We start from the raw sequence: 21,462 nt of genomic DNA on the forward strand, positions 1-21,462 counted from the left end.
AGCAGCTGATTTTGAAACAGAAGGTCAGCAAAAGGGAGTGAGAGACTTCAAGTCAGAACTTTAATGTGATTCTTGACTGGGCTGTCTGGAGTGTGTTACATACAGACTGGAAAATCATCTCCATAGGCTTTGAACCTTTTGTGTATATATAGATATATAGATATTCTTCACTCTATTGATTTCAAGATGAATTCGCAGCCTTGTGCTAGATGTGGCTTTGGGGTTTACCCTGCTGAGAAGATTAACTGTATAGATCAGGTCAGTAGACATCCTCTATCTTGATCATTTTGGAGGTTAATAAATGTATGTATTGGTACTATACTTACTAATACCGGGCCTAATCCTGCCTCCATTGAAGACACAGGCAAAATCCCTCGCACTGTAAATTCTTTATTTATACTGGATTTCAGAATTGAGATTAACTTTATTATAACATTTGTTGGAACAAAATTAAAAAATTGAAATGACAATAGATCTAATTAGTTCAATCACACAGTGGGAAATGGTTATTAATTATATGGATAGAGGGGATCAGCAATGGTATTTAGAAATCCATAGAATATACAATATTAAATGCAAGTAACTTTTGCTGTATTTTTATCTTTGCTATTTCTAGACATGGCACAAAGCCTGTTTTCATTGTGAAGTCTGCAAGATGATGTTAACTGTAAATAACTTTATCAGCTATCAGAAAAAGCCTTACTGTCAAGTGTAAGTGTGCTTATTTTTAAAAAGCATGGTGTCAAATTTAAGTTACCCTGCCATAATTCATTAGAAGAGTAGGTTTTGGATGGATTCGGGTCTTGTTCATTGTGGTGTGACACCTGAATGCTTCCACTAACATGGAGTTACTCTGGATTAATATGACTGGCAGATGAGATAAAAATTTGACCTCAAGTGTAACGTTTCCACATTTGTCGTGTCTTCTTGTAACTTAAAAGATACCAAAAGAGGTGATGTTTGAAGTATTTAGAAAAGTAAACTATCATGACTGTGATTTCTGTAACTCTGTCTGATTAAGAGTTAACAAGATGTGAATTCACTTATTAGCTAGAAAAATATGTAGAATACAGATTTTGGAGGGAAGTTTTTTTCTGAAAGTTTTTTATTTCATAATGATTAATTCTTGTCAAATGTGTCATTTGAAAGGAAAAGATGACAGTTGTTTTTATTCTATTATTCTCTTTCGTTATTAGAAACAGCATTGATATGAAATGATGATCATTAAAATTAATTTAGTTGTAGGCACCTACTCCATGCAATAACTTGTGTGTAACCGAGTACTCATGCTGGCAGGGTGTTTTGTTCATTATTTTTAAGAAGCATAAACCTAAAAAGTAAACCTATCTTTTTGGTGGTAACATACATTTAAAATTTCCCATTATACCTTATTTTATAGACATAACCCAAAAAACAACACATTCACAAGCGTCTATGAGACACCAGTAAATATAAACGTGAAGAAACAATCAGAAGCAATAAGCGAGGTAAGAAGTTTTAGGAAGAAGTGTGTTTTATATTTAGCTCTCAGAGGGGTAGCTGTGTTAGTCTGTAACTGAATTTTTTTTTAAACATTGAATTTTGTTTCAGAAAATCACCTTTGGAGTCATGTGTTCTGTTCTAAAACATAAAGTCCAGACAGAAACTCCTCCTTCTCTCCCAATATCTTTTTAAGGGTATTAAAAGTTTGTAGCCAGATTTGGATCAGAATTTTGCAAATGGGTTTATATGGGGCCACAACAATCAAACATGTCCATACTAAGGGGCTTTGAAATACATATCTGGATTTAAATTTCCCAGCTTGATTATGGTGATGTATAGATTTGTTATTCTTTTCTCTTAGATCAATTTTAGGTAGAAGACGACACATTTTGTAACATTTGTAGAATTTCAGTGAATACCAGGACTGGCTGGAAATTTTTGAAATGTAGATAAAATGGGGAAAAATGCCTAATGTGTTATATGCAGTGTATTGTTGTAGCTGTGTTGATCCAAGGACATTAGAGAGACATGGTGCATGAGATAGATTTGTGGATTTTTTCCCCCCTTTTTTCAACAATAAAAAATTTGCTAACTCTGGTGAATTTGTATCCTGCATGCTCACCATTCATTTAAATGTTTGCATTCAGCCAAGGGGAGCCATGGGAAAGAGTGGCCTGGGCCATTCACCTTCCAGTGGCTCCCCTTGGCTGAAAATGTTGAACTGCAGCCAATGGGAGCCGCGAGGCTCCGGAGCCGGTAAGTAAACAAACCGGGGTGGCCTATTAGCAGCTTTCTCACAGTGGCCCACTTTGAAAACACTGCATTAAAGAGACAAAGTGGGTCAGGTATTATCTTTTATGGGACAGACTTCTGTTGGTGGAAGAGACAAGCTCTTGAGCTTCCACGGAGCTCCTCTTCGTGGTTGGGAAATGTCCTAGGTGTCACAACTAAATACAAGGTGGAATACAGTGTTTAGCATAAGTAGTGCATATTACATGTATTCCAGACCTGAAGAAGAGCTCGATAAGCCCCAAAGCTCGTTTCTTTCACCAACAGCAATTGGTCTAATGAAAAATGTTACCTCACCTACCTCGTCATTTTAACATCCCGAGACAAACGTGTCTACAACACCGCAAACAATTCAACATTATAATTGACTTATATTGCAAAGAAAGAGATCAAAACAATAGTTTTGTTAGTATCACTAGCAAGTCCCAAGGTAGAATTATGGTCTTACCTTCCTGTACATTTGGGGGCACATCTGACAGTCTTTACTCAGGCAATATATCTATTAATATTATTGGGAATCTTCTTGATTGAGAAATGTAGGCTCAGTGTTTCAGGGGATCACAAGAATATAAGAACGTAAGAATGGCCATACTGGGTCAGACCAAAGGCTCAGCTAGCCCTGTATCCTGTCTGCCAACAGAGGCCAATACTAGGTTCCAGAGGGAATGAAAAGAACAGGTAATCATCAAGTGATCCATCCCCCGGTGCCCATTACCAGCTTATGACAGAGGCTAAGGATACCATTCCTGCCCATTCTGGCTAATAGTCATTTATGGAACTGTCCTCTATGAATTTATCTAGCTCTTTGAATCCAGTTAAAGACCTGGCCTTTGCAACATCCTCTGGCAAGGAGTTCCAAGGTTGACTCCGTGTTGTGTGAAGAAATACTCCCTTTTGTTTGTTTTAAACCTGCTACTTATTAATTTCATTTGGTGACCCCCTAGTTCTTGTGTTATGGGAACAAGTACATAACTTTTCCTCCTTTACTTTTTCCACACCAACCATGATTTTATAGACCTGTATCATATTCCTCTTAGTCTTCTTTTTCCTAAGCTGAAAAGTCCTAGTCTTATTAAACTCTTATCATATGGCAGCTGTTCCATACCCCTAATCATTTTTTGTCCTTTCCTGAATTTTTTCCAGTGCCACAATATCTTTTTTTGAGATGAGGTGACCACATCTGCACACAGTATTCAAGATGTGGGCATACCATGGATTTATATAGAGGCAATAAGGCATCCTTTAAAAAAATGATTCCTAATATTCAGTTTGCTTTTTTGTCTGGTAATGCACATTGAGTGGATGTTTTCAGAGAACACCACAATGACTCCAAGATCTCTCTCTTGAGTGGTAACAGCTAATTCAGTCCCTATCATTGTATGTGTATACTTGGGCTTATGTTTTCCATATGTATTACTTTTCATTTATCAACGTTAAATGCATTCATTTTTGTTGCCCAGTCACCCACTTTTGTGAGATCCTTTTGAAGTTCTTCACATTCTGCTTGGGACTTAACTATCTTGAGCAGTTTTGTATCTTCTGCAAATTTCCAACCTCATTGTTTACCTCTTTCTCTATATCATTTATGAATATATTGAATAAAACTGACCATTTATTCTTACCCTTTGTTTCCTATCTTTTAACCGTGAGAGGATCTTCCCTCTGATGTAACATGTCCTTATCTAATACATTAAGTCTGTAGCAATGCTCACAGGACGTTGCTAGGAAGGCTGAACAAAGTTTTGCAAACTTGATGGCTTCAGTCATGTGAATTTATGAGGACATTTTCTTAAACTTTCTATTGCTTGTTTTGAATTGTGGGATCAAATGAACCTGAAAACTCAAAACCAAATCTTACTGATATCCCCAAGCCATAAAGTAGGTTCAGTTTCATTTCATTAGAATTTTTACCCAGGAGGTTTTCAAAAAATCTGATGAACTTGGGCTGAGATTTATTTAAAAAAAAGTCAGGTTTTGCATGGTTTTGTTGAGAACATTTGTACTGAAGTAGTATAGATGCATGGGATTTTCTTGTACCTGTACCCATATCAAAATTCTGTAAAAGGTTTTAACTGTTGAGCTTTTGAAAAACATTAGAGAACTTAAAGTCTTTTTGTTTTATGTCATTCTTTCCTGTTGTGTGGTGGTTTTTTTCCTCTGAAGACATTTATTTCAATTTTGTATTTTGGTAACTTCTAAAGTTAGAGAAGTATAGTATAGTAATATTGCATTTAATCACTGATAACTGGCCCATTTCCATGTGTAATGTTGCTTTATTGAATGTAGTATCCTTTGCTATATAATAATAATAATAATGATTATTATTATTATTTTATATGGGAATAATGTGTTTGTATATGATTTGGCATCCTACTAAAATTCCCCGTTAAACAAGGGAAGGAAGTTGTATTATTTAAAATATTGCACACACACTTCATATTTTTTTCTGCTTTCTGGACAATGCTGGCATCATACATTTAGCAGCATGCCTCATATGTTACACTTTTTCTTCCACATTCTTGCACACTATTCTTATGCATTAGGATTTTGCAATAACTCAGACACTATTACAAAATCTTCAACCACTGTTCTTTCTTTAAATTACGTGTGACACAGCTAGTCTGGAATGAGTCTAGGGTTATTGCAGGTTCTATTTCTGTTTCCAGGCTGTGATATGAGACCCCCATTACTTCCTCTGTGTGTGTGTGTATACATACATGCAAGGCAAATTATAGTTCAGAGATCACTTTCCCTTTCTTTCACACCTAAAGCAGCTCCTGTCCCTTTCAATCACATAAGAAATTTTGAACGCCAAAGAGGGGGTTGCTAAGTGTATTTAAGGGAATGATTCTTTAATCCTTATTCACTAACGTCCCTATTCACTGATATGGCAGTTTTGGGTCTCAAACAGTGTTCCCGCTAAACTGCTCAGCAGCAAAGCTTCGCAAGTGATTAATCAGCCCCGCCACGTCAGTGTCTCAGGGCTTCTTAGAGGGAATACCAGTCTCACACTATAGATGCTAAATGTGTAAAAGAATTCTTACTTGAGAAAACGTTTTAGTTGAAATGTTAAAAGTAACTGGTGAAACTGAGGACATTACATTACAGTAGAGAAGAAGAATGGTTTTATTCTTAAGGCACTAAACTAGGATGCAAGATCATAGACTCCTAGGGCTGGAAGAGACCTCAGGAGGTCATCGAGTCCGACCCCCCACCCAAAGCAGGACCAACCCTAACTAAATCATCCCAGCCAGGGCTTTGTCAAGATGGGACTCTAGGGATGGAGATTCCACCACCTTCCTACGTAACCCATTTTAGTACTTCACCACCCTCCTAGTGAAATAGTTTTTCCTAATATCCAACCCAGACCTCCTCCACTGTAACTTAGACCATTGCTCCTTGTTTTGCCATCCATCACTACTGAGAACAGCCTCTCTCCATCCTCTTTGGAACACTCCCTTCAGGAAGTTGAAGGCTTCTATCAAATCTGCCCCTCACTCTTCCCTTCTGCAGACTAAAGATATGAGTGCAGTTTACTACTCTGTAACTGACTTCCTGCAAGACACTTAGTCAAGTCCCTTAATCTGTCCGTGCTGCTTCTCTTCAGCTGTAAAATGGAGATAACAATACACACTTTCAGTATTCTTTGGTCTTGTCTATTTTGATTGTCAGCTCTTCAGGGCAACACAGATAGTCCCTTGGGGTATGTCTACACTACCCTCCCAGTTCGAACTAGGAGGGTAATGTAGGCATACCGCACTTGCAAGGAGGTACCTCGAGGTGTACCGGTAGTTCGGAATAGGAATCCTAGTCCGAACTACCTAGTTCGAGCCCCGTGTAGCCGCGCTACACGGGGTTCGAACCAGCGGGGATTTAAAAATGGCGGCTCCCCGCTTATGCAAATGAAGCCCGGGAAATTCAAATCCCGGGCTTCATTTGCAAGTGCGGTATGCCTACATTACCCCGCTAGTTCGAACTAGCGGGGTAGTGTAGACATACCCTTGGTTTCTTATGTGTGAGTACAGGGCCTAGCACAGATAGTCCCTTGGTCTCAGTTGAGGTCCCAAGATGCTGTTGCAAAATCATAGAATCATAGATTACTAGAACTGGAAGGAGCCTTGAGAGGTCATCAAGTCCACTCCCGTACCTTCATGGCAGGACCAAGCACCGTCTAGATCATATCTGATAGAACTCTATCCAACCTGCTCTTAAAAATCTCCAATGATGGAGATTCTACAACCTCCCTGGGCAATTTATTCCAGTGTTTAACCACCCTGACAGCTATGACATTTTTCCTAATATACAATCTAAACCTCCCTTGCTGCAATTTAAGCCCCTTGCTTCTTGTCCTATCATCATAGGCCAAGGAGAACCATTTTCCTTCCTCCTCCTTGTAACATCCTTTTAGATACTTGAAAACTGCTATATGTCCCTTCTCAGTTTTCTCTTTTCTAAACTAAATAAGCCCAATTCTTTCAGTCTTCTGTCAAATATTAAGTTTTCTAGATCTTTTAATCACTTTTGTTGCTCTTCTCTGGACTTTCTCCAATTTTTCCACATCTTTCTTAAAATGTGGTGCCCAGGACTGGACACAATAATCACAATACTCCAATTGAGACCTAATCAGCAGAGTAGAGCAGAATTACTTCTCGTGTCTTGCTTACAACGCTCCTGTTAATGCATCCCAGAACCAGGTTTACTTTTTTGCAAGTTTCACACTGTTGACTCATATTTAGCTTGTGGTCCACTGTGACCCTTGGATCCCTTTCTGCAGTACTTCTTCTTAGACAGTCACTTCCCATTCTGTATGTGTGGAACAGATTGTTCCTTCTGAAGTGGAGAACTTTGCATTTGTCCTTATTAATCTTCATCCTCTTTGCCTCAGACCATTTTTCTAGTTTGTCCAGATCATTTTGAATTATGACCCTATCCTTCAAAGCACTTAAAACACCTCCAAGCTTGGTATCATGTGCAAATTTAATAAGCGTACTCTCTATGCCAATATTTAAATCATTGCTGAATATATTGAACAGAATCGATCCCAAAATAGACTCCTGCGGAACCCCTTTTGTTATGTCCTTCCAGCATGACTATGATCCATTAATAACTACTCTCTGAGAATGGTTATCCAGCCAGTTATGCATCCACCTTATAGTAGCCCCATTTATTAATAAATCATAATAAAATGAAGACACAGAGGTACTTTTTGCCATTAATTACATTTGTACAACCTGACTGACTTCACTGAGGTTGCATAGGGTAAAAAGAGATAGAATATTGCCCACTGGCTGATACACAGGATCGATATCTCTAACACTTGAACTGTATGTTTTGCACAGATTTTTCTCTTGATTTCAGTTATCATTGTGTTATTGGTACCTAAGATCCAGATTGTCCTCTCAGATTTTCATAGGGCTGTCCCTCGCTCTGTTGTGTAAGTTCTGTGGTAGCAGAATATCTTAATCAGAAGCCTACTGTGTAGAACTGAGATGTTTGCACTATGGACTAAAATCTAACCTGTGGCATTTGTTGGGAGGCACATAGGAGGCAGGTGTGTGTCCTTTGCATGACACAGAAACGCATGTTGTGCATCCTGCCTATGGCAGTTGGTAGCTGGAGGCTGGTGACAAACAAAAGGAATGAAATATAGTTAGCTAGGTAAAGGGGACCTGGTGGGGAGGAAAGGAAGAAAAGTGTCCAGGAAGCAGCATTTTCTCAAAGGCCACAGAGTTTGGGTTGTCTGGGACTGTGTTTGTTTAGTAGGTTCTAACATAAACAAAATGGCATCTGTCTGTATCTGTCTCTATTTAAAAACATACGGCTGGATCTTTAGTTGATGAAAATTGGCCTATCTTTCCGTGCTAGTGTACGCCAGTTGTGGATCTGGTACATGCACAGAGTGTGTGCATTTGTTCACAGTTTTGTTTTGTTAAGTAGTAAACAAAGTCTGGCAGTGCTTTAAATTTTTTCTTACCTTTTTTATGCTGCAGTTTTTGCACTCGCTGTTTAGTATTATGCACTTCAACATTTTCAGCACTTTCCCACCTTAAAACAATGGCCTGTTGCAACCATGATGCGAGAAAAACCTATTGATGCCATTATTTTTGTAGATTAAATATCGAGAAGAGGGGGAACAATTCAAATCGTTTTTTCACTGGAATGTGACAACCAGAGATATGGAAGCTGCTCACAGAGTTCAACAGCTGTCTAGTCAGGTAAGAGATATCCCTCAAGTACACATGTTCATGTAAACAGCTAAGATGCAGTCTGCCACCCATCAGCTTGAGTGAGCTACATGCCAAATGGGATCATTATTGCTCTGTTTTTATTCACTATGCTTCAGTCATGAGAGTCCATTTATTATTATTTCCTTAGTAGCTTGTTTAACTTTCACTAGCTTTTCTAGGGAGCATATTTTAGTTATTAAAAAGAGCAGAGCAAGAGCCAAGAGATTCGGGATTCTATTCCTGATTCAGCCATGGAGTCATGCATGAGCTTGGTCAAGTCATTTAACTTGCATGAACATTTACTCAGCAAATGTTCTTCTGGCGAGTTTTGGGAAATGGGCCCTTATTTCATATCACATAAGCAAACCTTATTGAATGTGCTTAGAAATATTCTCTGATGGGGGAAAGAGTCAGCACAAAGTCCATGACACTTAAGATCCACTTTCATTCTCAAAGCGAGACTGAAGCAGAGCATGGGCCTCATGCTTTTCCTCAAAATTTTCTTTTCCCTGGCAGATGAACTCTTTGGATTTAAAAATGAGCATACACTTCTCCACTGACTTCGTCTCTCCTTTTTAGAACGCCTACCATGCTGCATACGCGGGAAGCAAAGCCTGGTGTTCTGGAACGATCCCAGATCCTGAAATGGTCAAGATAGCGCAGGCGCAGAAGGCTTCTCAAGAGGTCTGAGGGATGATTCTATTTCTCTGAGTTATAGTGTGTGGAGGACTTTGCAGTGTCATGTATCAAACGTTCAGTAACAAATTACAAAAGGAGGGGGTGACATGCATTGACTGCTATGTTGAGCAGAAGTGTTTGGTCTTGTGAGCACTATCTATATATACAGTCAAGGTCATCTAACAGAGTTACTGCCAAGTTTAGAAATTATTTTCAAGTGGAACTACCATGAACTTCTGCAAGTTACATACATTGCAGCTACAGGACAGTAACATCTTAAGTAACTCTGACTGAATCCTGAGTCCAACATCTTCCAATGTTGCCACAACTACTACTTATGGGTTGCACTGTCAGTGGATTAAATGCCTTATTTTTTGTGTAGTGTAGACAAGGATCTATTGCTTTTCCATCAAACTGAAGTGAATGGAAATCAAGCCTGGTTTAAGAATTGAAGAGCTGTGACTACACAAGGGGGTGGTGGTCTCTACTAAACTAGTAACTACTAATAAATCTTTTGTTTGCAAAAATACCAAAGGGAAAGATTGTAAACAGATTTTCCCATTTTACATAAGAAATGTTCCTAAATTTTGAATTGATGAAACACGTTTTCCTGTATATGTAAACTATTTTAAAATCCTTTAACCATGTATAGCCATGCTGATGGGACCTGTGATTTTCACTTGAGTTAAGTCCATTATGGTTTTTAAAAGTCATCAGGATAATATAACCAATAACAATTAAAATGCATGCATTAAGAGAAGCATCACATTAATGGACAGAGGGTTTTTCTTTAACAAAATAAAACTTGCATACTTTTCTAGTTGAAATACACAGAAGAATATGAACAACAGAAAGGCAAAGGCAGTTTTCCAGCTATGATCACTCCAGCTTACCAGATAGCTAAGAGAGCCACTCAGCTAAGCAGTGATGTAAGTCCCAATTTGTGTGTTGTGTCAAACTTACTGAAGTTCAGTGAAACTTTGATTTAAAAGAATTCACATTAAAAGGTACTTTCCATGGCTAACACTGAGGCTGTGTCTAGACTACATGGCTCCATCGATGGAGCCATGTAGATTAGGGTTATAGGCAAAGGCAAATGAAGCCGCGATTTAAATGATTGCGGCTTCATTTAAATTTACATGGCTGCCGCGCTGAGCTGACAAACAGCTGATCAGCTGTTTGCCGGCTCAGCGCGCTAGTCTGGACGCTCCCGCACCGACATCAAAGCCCTTTGTCGGCAGCCCCGTTATTTCTCGTGGGATGAGGTTTACCGGGGCTGCCGACAAAGGGCTTTGATGTTGGCAGGGTAGCATCCAGACTAGCGCGCTGAGCCGACAAACAGCTGATCAGCTGTTTGTCGGCTCAGCGCGGCAGCCATGTAAATTTAAATGAAGCCACGATCATTTAAATCGCGGCTTCATTTGCCTTTGCCAAAAAAACAAATCTACATGGCTCCATCGACGGAGCCATGTAGTTTAGACGTACCCTAATTGTAAAAGGACTCCTGTAAAGGTGGAAAAATTTTGAATATGTTACATTGACACAGGAGACTAGTAAACTAGCTAGCCTTGGAAAAATATCATATATAACAAGCTGAAGCTTTTCTCTTTAACCAACATAAGTTGCTCCAGTAAAAGATGTTACCTCACCCACCTTTGTCTTTCATGTGTAACAAATGAAAGTATGGGCATTTTCTATGATATATGGAACACTCGTCACGTAACTGCCTTATCAAATTTGAAAATTGCTGCACTATTCTATACCCTGTGAATTATTTACTCTGATTTCCCTTTTGTATTTGTATTCATTTATTTATCCACTTACTCTTTTTCATCTCTTTTTCCTATTTAGAATATAAAATTATATACCATTACATTGGTAAATTAATTTACTTCCGATTTACTTTAATTTATCTATGCATGTAATGTACCATAGTATAAAAATAACAATTGAATCCAAAGAGATCCAGTGAAAATGAAAACCATGAAAATCACTTGAAATATATTGCAGTGTTTTCTATGTATAAGATCAGCCATTGCAGTAATACAGTTGTAAGCTATAGGTTTGGGGTTATCAATCAAGAATCTGGTACTATTTTTATTGAATAATATTGTTCACCTAAATCATATCCAACTCTCACTGAGATTGGAGTCTTTCCATTGACTTTAAGAAGAGTTGCACTGTGGCCTTAATAAGAAGACAGCTTTCTATGTTGTAGATAGCTGCATAATCACTGGGTTTTTTGTGTTTCTTGGTATTAATAAAGAGATAATGCTGTATGAAGTATTGGGAATATATTTTTCCCATAGTGCAGTTTTCTATAATTGCCATAATTATAGATCACCTTTGGCTCTTGGTAGATCCAGACAGGATGAGAGAAATAATAGAACAATTTAAGCTAATGCATGTAGTTTGATGAGTAAAATCAAAACACACTATCTCAGTCTATTTTAGTCAGTAGTATAGGCACCTGCCTTTGTGTTTACAGCAGAGATAATTCTATTAAGGACAGAAAACTGTGATTAATACATTAGCTGAAACCAAGGTCAGTAGTTTTAAAATGTGCTTTATATTTTCTCCCCCCAGGTGGCATATAAACAAGGACACAAAGACAGGGTTTCCAGTTACAGCACTGTGGTAGACACTCCAGAGTTACTGCACGCAAAAGCTGGAGGGCAGCTTATGAGAGATGTAAGTGTAACATGAGAGAACAAGCAACCTTTTTCAATCCCGAATAATCCCGAGAGCAGGTCTGTCCTGTGTACAGAAGGAGGCAGGGGTCTCATTATGTGATCATGTAATTAAAGATTATACAAATAAGAGGGGCGATTGAATAACTTTGGAGTGGTTGAATTTGCAACCTCAGTAGTGTTTTTTGTTGCTTTTTTTCTGTGTAGCTGATTTAAAAGTGTGTGGGATACTTGTCCCCAAAGTATCTTGTTTTTTTACAGCTGAAATACACTGAAGAATATGAACAGCAGAGAGGAAAAGGCAGCTTTCCTGCTATGATCACTCCAGCTTATCAGATAGCCAAGAAAGCTAATGAACTAGTCAGTGATGTAAGTGTCAAAAACAATGTCTCTCTTGAGGAAAACAAACGAACGAACAAACAACCCCCCCCCCCAAAATTAGGGCCAAATTCTTTTCTGGCAAAATTCCATTAGTACCGGTGGAGTTATACCATAGGATTTCTGGTAATTGTTTTTCATAGACAGGAAGATGCACGAGGGAAAATAAAGCCTTTATATTTCAAAAGCGATACTGTTAATCTCTGAGAACAGAAGCCCTCCCAGGCTGCATTTGGACACAGCGGAATGAGAGGAGGGATCATAAAAAGCTCTCAAGCCTCCACTCTGCTCAGCCTTTAGGGTATGTCTACACTACCACCCTAATTCGAGCTAGGGTGGTTAATGTAGGCAACCGAAGTTGCAAACGAAGCCTGGGATTTAAATTTCCCAGGCTTCATTTGCATCTTGCCAGGCGCCGCCATTTTAAAATCCTGGCTAGTTCGGACTCCGTGCCCGCGGCTACACGCGGCACGGACTAGCTAGTTTGGATTAGGCCACGAGGTGTACCGGTAGTTCGGAATAGAAAGCCTAATGCAAGATGCAAATGAAGCCCGGGAAATTCAAATCCCGGGCTTCATTTGCAACTTCGGTTGCCTACATTAACCACCCTAGTTCGAACTAGGGTGGTAGTGTAGACATACCCTCAGAGTTTCTGAGCAGCAGCTCTAATTTATATCATAGGCCAGGGGTGGGCAAAAGGGCCTCCGTGGGTCAAATCTGGCACGCCAAGTGGATGGGTCCGGCCCATGGAGGCCCTGCTGCTCCACTGCCCCCAGGCCTTGATTGGCCTGGGGGTGGGGGAGCATGCAAAGCCTCTTCCAGGGCATGGGTGCCTAGTGGGAAGGGGGGGCAAAGAGGCTCCCCCACACCCAGACCAATCATGGTAGCCCTGCCCTTCCTGTTTAGGCCCCTTCCCTTCCTGTTTAGGCCCCACCCCTTCTGGGGTGGCCTGGGGCAATTTCAAAAATTTTTGAAGTGGCCCCTGGGCAAAAATTATTGCCCACCCTGTCATAGGCACACAGTCCCTCTTACAGGAGGGTTGGTTTGAGCAGAGCTCTACCCCTGCCTTAGTTTACCCTTGATTCCCTCTCTTTCCCTTTATGCCGGAGCAGGAGCGAGCTTTGACTGAGGGGCACAAAGTGGATTAGAGAAACCAGTCTTTTGAGTATTAAGCTTCTATGTATAAAATAAAATACGCAGGGCTGGCAACAGATTTTGCCAGGTCCTGGGCAATGGTTGGGGGCTTAGACGCCAAGCCCCCGGAAGGGGCGGAGCTTTGAATGGAAGGGGTGGGGCTAGAAACTAACCTCCCCTCAGCGATGCCTGGACTGTGCCGTGCATGACTCTGGAGGTGATTTTAAGGGGCCCACTGCTCCGGCTGCTGCGGTAGCAACCTGGAGCCCCAGGCCCTTTTAAATCTCTGGACCCTGGGACAACTGCCCCCTTTGCTCTCCCCTCCCCTCAGTCAGCAACCCTGGAAAGTATATCAAATGTTTCTCTTGGCTCAGGGCTGACATAGTTTCACAATCACCCCTCTCCCTGGCCATTCTCTGGTGGCTTTATTCTTCCTGGTGCTGAATACTCTTGTGAGACACTGAATGTCCTGTGTTCCTACTGAAGTCATTTTGGAGCTGACGTCACATAGCAGCTCTCAGCACCTTTCAGGACTGACCCTCCGGGCAGCATTGTGGGCCTGCAATCTTTAGCGAATATAATTTGTCTGCCTTTGCCTCAGTGCCACAATTATAATGTTTTAAAAATGTGCAGCAACCCACTGCCAGAAGCAGTGATGATTTAAAAAGCAGTTTCAAGGGAAGATAACATTACCAGCCTCTTATGAGGCTAAATTAAACCACGTGTCTTCAAATTGACTCATTAGTATCAATTTTTACACAGGCAGTGAAAGGTATAGCATACTGTGCCAGCTGCATGGAAATTACTTGAAAAGGAGAAGGCAGAATTATTCTAGTTATTAACTCATCAGTGAAAGTCAAGAGGGGATCCTTAGTGTTAATGTCAAAAGCAGATGAGTTCCGAACATTGAAACTTTGTACACTACCCTTGTTCTGAGGAGGAACTCTTATTCGTGTAAAAAACTGCTTGTGTTGGAAAAAGGACAAGCATATAGCATGTCGGCACTATTTCAGCTTCATTGAAGAGACAGTCGGTCTTGGGCCTGAACTTGAAAACGGCTCAACTGAAACTATGATTGGGCCTAGCAGACATGCTAGTGATGAGCACTTCTCAGAATCAAAAATCATTATTGGTGGGCAAATGACCCTGTGGTAGAGTATACCAAACTCATTGAGATCAGATAGGTATTTAGGTAAATACTGTTTTTTTAACTTTCCGGTGCACCCAATGTTAGCCACTGCTAGAGGCAAAATGCTAGATATGGTAAACGAATGAACTGAACTAATATGGCAAGCCATATGTTCCTAAAATATTATTAAATACAAGTAGAAAACTTTGCTTCTAAAGACTGGTTGCCATGAAAAATTTTGGCAATCCTTTACTATTAGCATTTGCATGTGATTTTATTATATGGCATATGTGTAACAGGCTTGTGCTTTTCTTTCTCCTAGGTGAGGTACCATCAAAGATATGAAAAAGAGATGAAGGGAAAAGCCAGCCATGCAATTGGAACAGATGACACTTTTGCAAAAGAAAATATAGATCATTTAAGCCAGGTATGCAACAACTAAGAGCTACCCAGGTGCCCATGCTACAGCTAGCAGTTAATATTGCTGACTGCATTAGAATTTACTAATGGAAATGAGATTTGCTGTCTCTTGTCATAAACTTTGTTTTCCCACATGATAAATCAAGGCACCAAGAAGAGACCAGCATGATAATACTGTAGTTTGCCTGTATAAATAAGTATGTATCATTAGAAGGGTTTAATAGATAAGTGTTAGACTCATAGGAATCATAGGATCATAGGATTGGAAGAGACCTCAGGAAGTCATCGAGTCCAACCCCCTGCTATAAGCAGGACCAATCCCAACTGGGATTGTTGTCTTGGTGGCGCAAAGATCAGTCAATTTTACTATATTATCCTTACGCTTGACCGTGCTCTAGAGGCAAGTTTTGTTTCACTAGCTGTTTCCTGTTCATAGTTCATAATTTTGTATTATGGTACCATTTCTCTGCTACCCCTGAACTTAGTACTCATTTTAGGAGACTTTTCTAGGTTCTCCAGGAGGGATGTACATGCCCAAATGAAAAAAGGATGAAGTGAAGGAAAAAAGAAAGTTAGACACATTCTCCAGGCCATCATTTCAGGAAATCTGAGAAACTTTGCAGCATTAAATATCTGCAACTGTCACTTAAGAAAATACAAAGTCTCTTAGACTGTGGTTGTGATAGGAATGATATTTTTATTCTGATGAGCTATGCCTCTGGTATACTGGGAACAAACAGGCTTTCTTTCAATCTCGGTCTTTATGGTTTTGTCTTTGCTTTTGTTCCATAGTGCAGGGAATGTAATATTTTGGGAAATGCTAGAAAAATATTAATATTTAATAACACTTAATATCTTAATTAACATTCCAATTAAATTATGTCTGTCCTAGTAATACAACTTAAGGGTCACAATATCAGGAATGTATGTTTCTGAGCTCAGGTAATATTTTTTGCATATGCTGTTGTACCCAGTCAGATTTGTTTTTAATCTAAGCCTTTAGGGGAAAAGTCTTGCACCTACTTCATAAAACATTTATAACTTTAAATTTCCTCACTGTTTTTACCCCAAACTGGTTTATTCAATATATCTCTTAGAAGTGCGCACAGCAAGCCCCATTAACAGTTACAATGGCAGAAATTTAAAATCAGAATACACCTTCTGAACTAACAAATGTTTCATTCAAAAAAATAAATGAATAAAGAGGATATTCCTACTATTCCCATAAAAGCTGGGCAATTTAAATGCTTGTAACTTTAAAACTAACCTAATCTTTTCTTTAAGCACGGTGTTGAAACCTTGGATCACAAACTTCAAGTTTGGCTTGATTTTTTTAATCTCATTGGGCCAATTTTTGATACTCTTATTCAAGATTAATTTAACTTTACTCCATGAATATTCCCATCAGAGTGAATGGACTACTTGGCTGTGTCTACACTGGGCCACTTATTCCGGAAAATCAGCTGCTTTTCCGGAATAAGCTGCGAGCTGTCTACACTGGCCCTTGAATTTCCGGAAAAGCAACGACGCTCTACTGTACAAAATCAGCCGCTATTCCGGAAAAACTATTCTGCTCCCGTTCGGGCATAAGTCCTTATTCCGGAACACTGTTCCGGAAAAGGGCCAGTGTAGACAGCCCAGTAGTCTTTTCCAGAAAAGCGCGTCTACATTGGCCACAGACACTTTTCCGGAAAAAGGGCTTTTCCGGAAAAGCAGCCTGCCAATGTAGACGCTCCTTTTCCGGAAAAACTGAAAACGGAATAGTATTCCGTTTTAAGCATTTCCGGATATTCATGCCAGTGTAGACACAGCCCTTTTTTATTAAGATATTGCGTAATATGAATAATATTGTTTTCAGACTTGGAGCAAGCATAGAAAATTTCAAAGAAATTTTGAGTTATGAGGAACTGAAAAACAAGAAGGGAAGTTAGAATTCAGCTGGAAGACTAGTATTTTAAAAGAGTGACTCAGCTAATTTTGTAGTTATTTTGGATTCTCTTATACATATTTATAGTACATCTTGAATGCAGGATAACTATAGACACTGTTATCATATCATTGACAGACTTCACTGTAGACCCAACTTATCATGTGACACATGATGTGACGTAGCATGACCGGTGAGAAGTCATAGGAGAAATGCCACAAATATTTGTAGCACTCGTACTGCTACACTATTCCTACCATGGCAAGCATCCTCATTTCACCTGATCTGGCACATTATTAGAAAAGATGTATACAAAGTTACATAATACGGGTTGAACCTCTCTAGTCCGGCCCCCTTGGGACCTGACCAATGCTAAACCAGAGAATGAATAAACCAGGGGAGATCAATATTGCAGTGAGTGAATCTCTATTTTTATTTCACCAAGGCGAATAAATGAACAGTGATTGCAGTGCTGTTTTATAATAATATATGGCTGTACTATGCACCCTATATAAGCCTATACCTAGCCAAAGCTTATCAGCTCTCTTCATAACAAAGAGCTAGTGTTCTTCTACAATTTTACTGTATTGACACAAGGAAAGAAGTAAATAAAGCATAAAAAACATGTTTGACTAGCAGCATAACCAGCACTTCCCCTGCTTTCTGGTCTGTTAGAAGACATTTGGGGTAATGAAGAGCTAAATAACAGCACAGAGCTCTGAGTGCCAGGTGTAAGCAAACTTTATGGGACCGCAGGAAACTTGGCTGCACCTATGATAAGCGAACATCTAGCTATCTAAATCATGCCAGACCACGGATGTTGTCGAACCAGAGACTGCTGAACTAGAGAGGTTCAGCCTGTAGGCACGTATGTGAAGTGGTTTCTAATGAGGAAATTGTTTTTTTTCTTTTACTAAGATTGTTTAAAATAAAATCTTTCAATAATTTCTTTTTCACAAACCCTTATTTAAAGACACTTTCCACTTCATGGCACTAATTCCGGAATAGTAATCATCTTCTTACCACTGTATATATTTTAGAAATGTGCGTCTGTCTGTGCGTCTGTTTGTTCAAGAACTTCTCCTAAACAGTAGGAGCTAGGACCACCTAATTTGGTAGGCAGCTTCCTCTTATCGTAACTTAAAGCAAGGTCAAGATTTGGCTGTTCTGGGACAATGGGTGCCTGGAATGGGATCGTTTCACAACCAGTGGAGAGAGAGGAGTGTGCTAGCAGGGATAGTTATACTCACAAGCGAGCACAGGGGGCAGCCAGCACAGGTTACAGTTCTCTTCATGAATGATCGCAAGGGGGCAGCAAGCACCCCAGCCTTACGTAGAAGGTGCTGACTGGCAGCACAGCCCCCTGCCACCCCAGCCTGCCCCAGGGAACAGCTGCAGCTTCCTCTTATCATAACTTAAAGCAAGGAAAGGGTTTGATTTAAAGTGTATATGTGTGTGAGGCGGGGGGCTGAAGTTCCCTCACCCCTGGTTTGTATGGGAATGCATAAAACCAGACAGAAAAGAGACAGAATCACCAGGCAGGTGAAAGGGGCTGGCTGAGCATGGGCTTCCCTCATCTGGGACGGCCCCAACCCACCCTGAGCTTCCCACCCTCAGGTGCCCTTTTGGGAGGATGGAAGGGCTAGAGCTCCCCTTCTTCTCTCAATTCATACAGGAACATTGCTGTCAGTTCCCTTTCATCAGGGAGCAAAGGGAAAGTGCACAGTTTGCGGCATTCCTCACTCTGGCTGGTCAGCATAGGAGAAGACGAACCTGGACCTGCCCCAGCCAGGGGACATGCATCCCTCCCCCAGCTGTGCTTGCTGGAGCTGCAGCGGCCATGGGGAGGCGCTTCTCACCTGGCCCCAAGCTGCTGTGGTGCGAAAGGGCTGGAATACTCCTCTCTCCCTGAGGCAGCCTGCATACTGAACCCCTCATCCTCAACCCCACCCCAGGGCAATGATTTAAATGAAGAAAAACAAAAAAGAATTAAGTGAAGAAACCGAGCAATGCTGGGTTGATCCTCTAGCAAATAATAAAACTGAGTAGGCATTTCTTTATTTTTTAATGATAGAAATGTAGCCGTGTTAGTCTGGTGTAGCTGATACAAACAACAGGATTATGTAGCACTTTAAAGACTAACAAGATGGTTTGTTAGGTGATGAGCATTTGTGGGCCAGACCCACTTCCTCAGATCAAATAGTGGAAGAAAATAGTAACAACCATATATACCAAAGGATACAATTAAAAAAATGAACACATATGAAAAGGACAAATCAAATTTCAGAACAGGAGGGGGATGGGGGGGGGGAGGTAAATGTCTGTGAGGTAAAGATATTAGAGGTGAGTTTGAATAAAGACTCTAATTATCTTACCCATTACAAAGATAGCTTCCCCAATTATCACCTCTAATATCATTAGCTCCCAGACATTTACCTCCCCCCCCAATCCCCCTTCTGTTCTGAAATTTGATTTATTCTTTTCATATGTGTTCATTTTTTTAATTGTATCCTTTGGTATATATGGTTGTGACAATTTTCTTCCACTATTTGATCTGAGGAAGTGGGTCTGGCCCACGAAAGCTCATCACCTAATAAACCATCTTGTTAGTCTTTAAAGTGCTACATAATCCTGTTGTTTGTTTTTTAAGGTATTCACCACCATAATATCTGAGCATCTCTCATTTGATAATTAATTCATCCTCAGAATACCCCTATGAAGTTGAGAAGCCCATGAGAACTACTGTCACAGAGAAGTTAAGAAACATAGGGCATGTGATACAGAGTCAGACTTGAACCAGATCTCCTGAGTGTCTTAACCACAAGACAGGAGAGGGATCACTTGATGATTACCTGTTTCTGTTTACTCCCTCTGAGACACCTGGCATGGGCCACTGTCAGAAGACTGGATACCGGGCTGGATGGACCTTTGGTCTGATTCCCTTTGGCCATTCGTATGGTCTAATGTTCTTTATGAGACCCGGTTTTCTTTTCTTTTGGTTTTGGGCCTAGTGAAGTCAGGGTGAAATTTGGAGGGTGTATTCATCTTCTCTGTACTGGAGAAATACCATCTTGAAAGTAACTAGCATCACCTGTGCTTCTATTGTAGCACAAATTAAGATGCCATAGAAAAAGTTTACACAGTGGGTGATTAATTATATATATTTTGTTATGAAATGAACAAACTTTAGAAAGAAATGGTAGTTATGAACTGTACGTGCAAGTTACAGAGGCTGGGAAGCTTAGAAAAGTCATTAATAATCCACTCGCTCCTATGCTTTAAATAAACAGTCTGAATTTTCTACAGGATTATATGGATGAATATGAAGCACACAGAGGGAAAGGAAGCTTTCCTGCTATGATAACTCCAGCTTATCAAAATGCCAAGAAAGCAAATGAATTGGCAAGTGACGTAAGTATGAAATATGAATAATCAATACAATACATTTGTAATTAAAAGCAGCAGTTTGTCGAAGCAGTGCTTGGAAGCAGAATGCAAATATTAAACTAGAAAAACAAACAACAATGTTTCACTGCATTACAGAATATTAGATGGTTCAAGTGATAGATGATGTCTGTTATCACCAATGCAAACTATATCCTTAGTATAAATCTCGGAGTACGTCTAGACTACAGGCTTTTGTCGACAGATACTGTCGACAAAGCCTCTGTCGACAAAGTTTCTGTCGACAAAGAGTGTCTAGACTACATCCAGTTCTGTCGACAAAGCAAGCCACTTTGTCGACACGAGAGTGTAGACATAAAGGACAGTGTAGATGAAATAACGCCTTCTGTCGACAGAATTCTGTCGACAAAAGACGTTATTCCTCATAGAATGAGGTTTACCGCCGTCGACAAAACTGACGAGTTCTGTTGACGTTATGTTGACAGACCTCAGCAGTAGTGTAGACGCAGGTATAGTTTTGTTGACAAAAGTTCACTTTTGTCGACAAAACCCTGAAGTCTAGACACACCCTCAGAGTCCCATATTAGTCTGTGTCTGCAAAAACAACACATCGCCATTCATCTGACAAAGTGTTTTTTACTCATGGAAGTTTATACCCAAATAAATCTGTTAGTCTGTAAGGGTATGTCTACACTAGCCCCCTAGTTCGAACTAGGGAAGCTAATGTAGGCGTTCGAAGTTGCAAATGAAGCCCGGGATTTAAATATCCTGGGCTTCATTTGCATCTTCCCGGGCGCCGCCATTTTTAAATGTCCCTTAGTCCGAACTCCGTGCCCACAGCTACACGCAGCACGGAGTAGGTAGTTCGAATGAGGATCTCTAATTCGAACTACCGGTAAACCTCATGGAATGAGGAATGTGGAATGAGGTGTACCGGTAGTTCAAATTAGAGATCCTCATTCGAACGACCTACTCCGTGCCACGTGTAGCCGCGGGCACGGAGTTCGGACTAAGGGACATTTAAAAATGGTGGTGCCCAGGAAGATGCAAATGAAGCCCGGGATATTTAAATCCCGGGCTTCATTTGCAACTTCGAATGCTTACATTAGCCTCCCTAGTTCGAACTAGAGGGCTAGTGTAGACATACCCTAAGGTGCCACAGGACTCCTCATTATTTATGTCCTGAGTATGTATAGTTGTGAG

The 21,462-nt window shown here is 40.2% G+C and overlaps 1 protein-coding gene across 3 annotated transcripts in view; it reads left to right on the forward strand.

Moving 5' to 3' along the window:
* Positions 1-21,462, forward strand: part of NRAP (nebulin related anchoring protein) — a 73,942-nt gene continuing 52,480 nt past the window's right edge. For all 3 annotated transcript variants that reach the window (XR_012905715.1, XM_006134973.2, XM_006134975.2), the window contains exons 1-10: positions 1-258; positions 617-711; positions 1,400-1,487; positions 8,382-8,486; positions 9,078-9,182; positions 9,998-10,105; positions 11,763-11,867; positions 12,128-12,235; positions 14,830-14,934; positions 20,161-20,265. Coding sequence is in view for 2 of the 3 variants with exons in the window: in XM_006134973.2 (XP_006135035.2) it covers positions 187-258; positions 617-711; positions 1,400-1,487; positions 8,382-8,486; positions 9,078-9,182; positions 9,998-10,105; positions 11,763-11,867; positions 12,128-12,235; positions 14,830-14,934; positions 20,161-20,265 (996 nt within the window). In the remaining variant the exon portion in view is untranslated. The remainder of the gene's footprint in view (positions 259-616; positions 712-1,399; positions 1,488-8,381; positions 8,487-9,077; positions 9,183-9,997; positions 10,106-11,762; positions 11,868-12,127; positions 12,236-14,829; positions 14,935-20,160; positions 20,266-21,462) is intronic.

The sequence above is a fragment of the Pelodiscus sinensis genome, chromosome 8 (assembly GCF_049634645.1).
Source record: "Pelodiscus sinensis isolate JC-2024 chromosome 8, ASM4963464v1, whole genome shotgun sequence".
Classification (NCBI taxonomy): Eukaryota; Metazoa; Chordata; order Testudines; family Trionychidae; genus Pelodiscus; species Pelodiscus sinensis.